We start from the raw sequence: 2,945 nt of genomic DNA on the forward strand, positions 1-2,945 counted from the left end.
AGGCACCCCCCTGGCACAGAGACTGGGCATCGGCTTCGTGCCCATACGGAAGAAGGGGAAGCTTCCCGGTCCGACCGAGTCCATCTCCTACGCCCTTGAGTATGGCAAGGTATCACCCATGGAGGAGACGAAACCCTCTTCCAACCTCCCCAGCCGGTTAACGCGGGGCTGGGGGCTGTCAGTGAGGGGCCAGGGTGATAAACCAGTGTGGGGTGGTCCCAGGCTGTGTTTCACAGCGGATGCTGTGGGCAGTCTGGCACAGCACAAGTGTCAGGAGTGACACAGAGCTCCCAGCCACGGACACGCGGTTCGTGTCATGGAGCTGCGCCGTGATTGGCGTTTGGTGGGGGGTGAGGGGATGATAAGAGTTGGTGCTAAATCGCTTTCTTTGGCTTGAATTCAGGGGCATGAACACGGCGTGTGTTTCCCGCCCTTCCCGTAAGTGCTCGCGGTAAACGCCGTTATTGCATGGCTTCGGAGCAGCGCGCTCGCCCCGCGATGCCGTGGCCTCTCCGGCCACTGGGCAGAGCTGTAACCTAGTAACACGCTACCGCCGGGAACTAACGGCAGCCCAGGACCGGCCGCAGAACCCACCAACCCCCACGGTAATAACACGCGACCGCCGGAAGCTAACGGCAGCCCAGGACCGGCAGCAGAGCCACCAAACCCCGACGTTACTTATGAGGATTGTTTGGGCCAACCCCTGCATGGGACAAGCTCCATCAGACATGGGACGGCGATGGTTTGGATCTGGCTTGGCAGCCCCTGTGCTCCAGCCCGGTGGAGAACTGCTTCGGGATGAGGTTTCAGAGGGACCATAACTCACCTGAGGAATGTTGAGGATCTTGGCGTGCCAGAGGGTTGGCCCAGCAGTCACCTAACCCGTTCTGTATTTCCGTGGCGCTCCCCTGTAGCTGGAGTATGTGTTTTTGGGGGGTTTCAGGTGCTGAGCGTTAAGGCTTATGTCGCCAAAGACTTGTCTGTGTCCCACCATGTGTCAGCAGTTCATGAAGGGTGTCTTGCAAGGCAAGACTAAAATGAAGCTGCTCTTTCCACCCTGCAGGCTGAGCTTGAAATCCAGAGCGATGCCGTGGAGCCAGGACAGAAGGTGATTATTGTAGATGACTTGCTGGCAACTGGAGGTGAGCGAAGCCGACGGTATTCGAGCACGCGTAGCCTCCTTGCGTAGAGAGCGGCAGTAGCGGCTGTGGGGGTCTGAAGCTTCCCGGGAGTGACGCTGTTTCTGCTCCACCTCCGCGTGCAGGTACCATGTGTGCAGCCTATGAGCTGCTGAAGAGGCTGGAGGCTGAAGTCCTGGAGTGCCTGGTGATCATAGAGCTGAAATCCCTGAAAGGGTCCGAAAAGCTCAAGGCCGTCCCTTTCTGCTCCCTGCTGCAGTACGACTGAGCAGGGGCAGGGAGGGCTGCACGCTGTGCATCCTGTGCATCCGTTTGGGGCTGTATTCAGTGATGTCACGAGGGGGTGGGCAAGGGGGGGAACCTACAGTCAGTCACAAGTCTTGATTTATTTTCCAAGGCACAGATTAAGGTGTGAGGAGCGTAAGGCTCCTTTCGGGAGTTCATCCTTTGAGAAGGAACAGCCTGGTTGGTTTGGGGGATGGAGAACAAGGTGCAGCTTCACTAATAGATTCTTAGGAGACCAAAGTGAAAATCCTGCTGCTGGGGCAGAAGATGCCCGATAGCGTCAAGGGAACCAGCGCTCCCTTTTCATTGAGCCGTACCTGGTCTCCTCCTGGGAACCCATTAAAGGTTTGCCAGAGAAACACCAAAGACAGACAAAAAGTGGTAATTTGATAAATCCCTCTGGATTTGACCTCAGAGGATAGTCTGGTTGCTCTCTGCCACTGCTCATACTGCAACAGGTTGCTCTTACATTAAGGTAGCACTCGTTAAGAATTAATTGCCTGCCCTGTCCTGAAATCAGGAGGCAGCCACTGCTGACCCAGCAGAGGTGAGCTCAAGCACTGTGTCGGCTTGCAGCCTGGCTCGTGGTCTCCTTCCCTTGAAATGCAGGAGGCTGAAGGTCTCTGTTGGAGGGACCCGTCTGCCTTCCCTTGGTCCAGGGTAGTTCTTAGCAGCAGATTTTGCAGAGTGAGGAGCAATCTACATCATGATGGGGGCCAGGAATGTGCTCAGGGCTGTTCCCCTGCCTCTTGTCCAGCACCTACCAACACCTGCAGCTCCAGCCGGGGCTGGCGGCTTCTGTTCGGCACAAATTCCCCATCTCCTGCAGCATATCTGACCCCTCTGCTTGGTCTTCTTGGAGCATCAGGGCAGTGAAAGGATGATGCTGGTTCTTGTTGGTGTGTTTGGTGACGGATGAGGCCACAGGAAGGAAAGAAAAGGTGTTGTGCTTGCAGACAGGCTCGCTCAGGTTGTGTGATGGATGACATGGGGTTGGGAGATGCTCCCTATAGCACAGGGTCAGCTTGGTCACAGGAGCAGCTAAAAGCCAGCGTGCCAAAACTCCCACATGCCTGAAAACACGAGGGACTGTGTCCCTGGTCCTGGCAGGGGCTGAACTCACTGGTAAAATAAACGTTGACTCGTTTTTATTTTCTCTAACGTGTCTCAGAGCTGTTCTTGCAGGGGCTGAAGCTGCTGCTGACGCTGGTGAGGGTCTTCTCCACACCCAGGCCACCAGCAGAGAGCGAGGCTGGGGCATGCGCTCCCCCCTTGCCACCCCACATGCTTGGAAGGGATCACTTGCCAGGACTGAGCTGTTCAGGTGGCTTTTCTCTGTGCCTGGCACCAGCCTCTAGCTGGAGCGGGGTACCCAAGCTGGTCCTGCTGGGTTGTAGTGGGAGCACAGACCGAGCCCCCGCAGCTCACTCACCTTCCCCACCCCTGCGTGGGGGTGCCACACGCTCTGCCCTCACACTTGTACAGGTTATTACAGCTATTTTTATCACCGTTTCCTGAAAA

At 56.5% G+C, this 2,945-nt stretch overlaps 1 protein-coding gene across 1 annotated transcript in view; it reads left to right on the forward strand.

Moving 5' to 3' along the window:
- Positions 1-1,407, forward strand: part of APRT (adenine phosphoribosyltransferase) — a gene marked incomplete at its 5' end in the record, with an annotated part of 2,494 nt that extends 1,087 nt beyond the window's left edge. The window contains 3 exons of the mRNA XM_010141203.1: positions 3-109; positions 1,064-1,142; positions 1,265-1,407. Of these exons, the coding sequence (XP_010139505.1) occupies positions 3-109; positions 1,064-1,142; positions 1,265-1,407 (329 nt within the window). The remainder of the gene's footprint in view (positions 1-2; positions 110-1,063; positions 1,143-1,264) is intronic.
- Positions 1,408-2,945: the final 1,538 nt, after the last annotated feature.

The sequence above is a fragment of the Buceros rhinoceros genome, unplaced genomic scaffold (genome assembly GCF_000710305.1).
Source record: "Buceros rhinoceros silvestris isolate BGI_N320 unplaced genomic scaffold, ASM71030v1 scaffold27208, whole genome shotgun sequence".
Classification (NCBI taxonomy): domain Eukaryota; kingdom Metazoa; phylum Chordata; class Aves; order Bucerotiformes; family Bucerotidae; genus Buceros; species Buceros rhinoceros.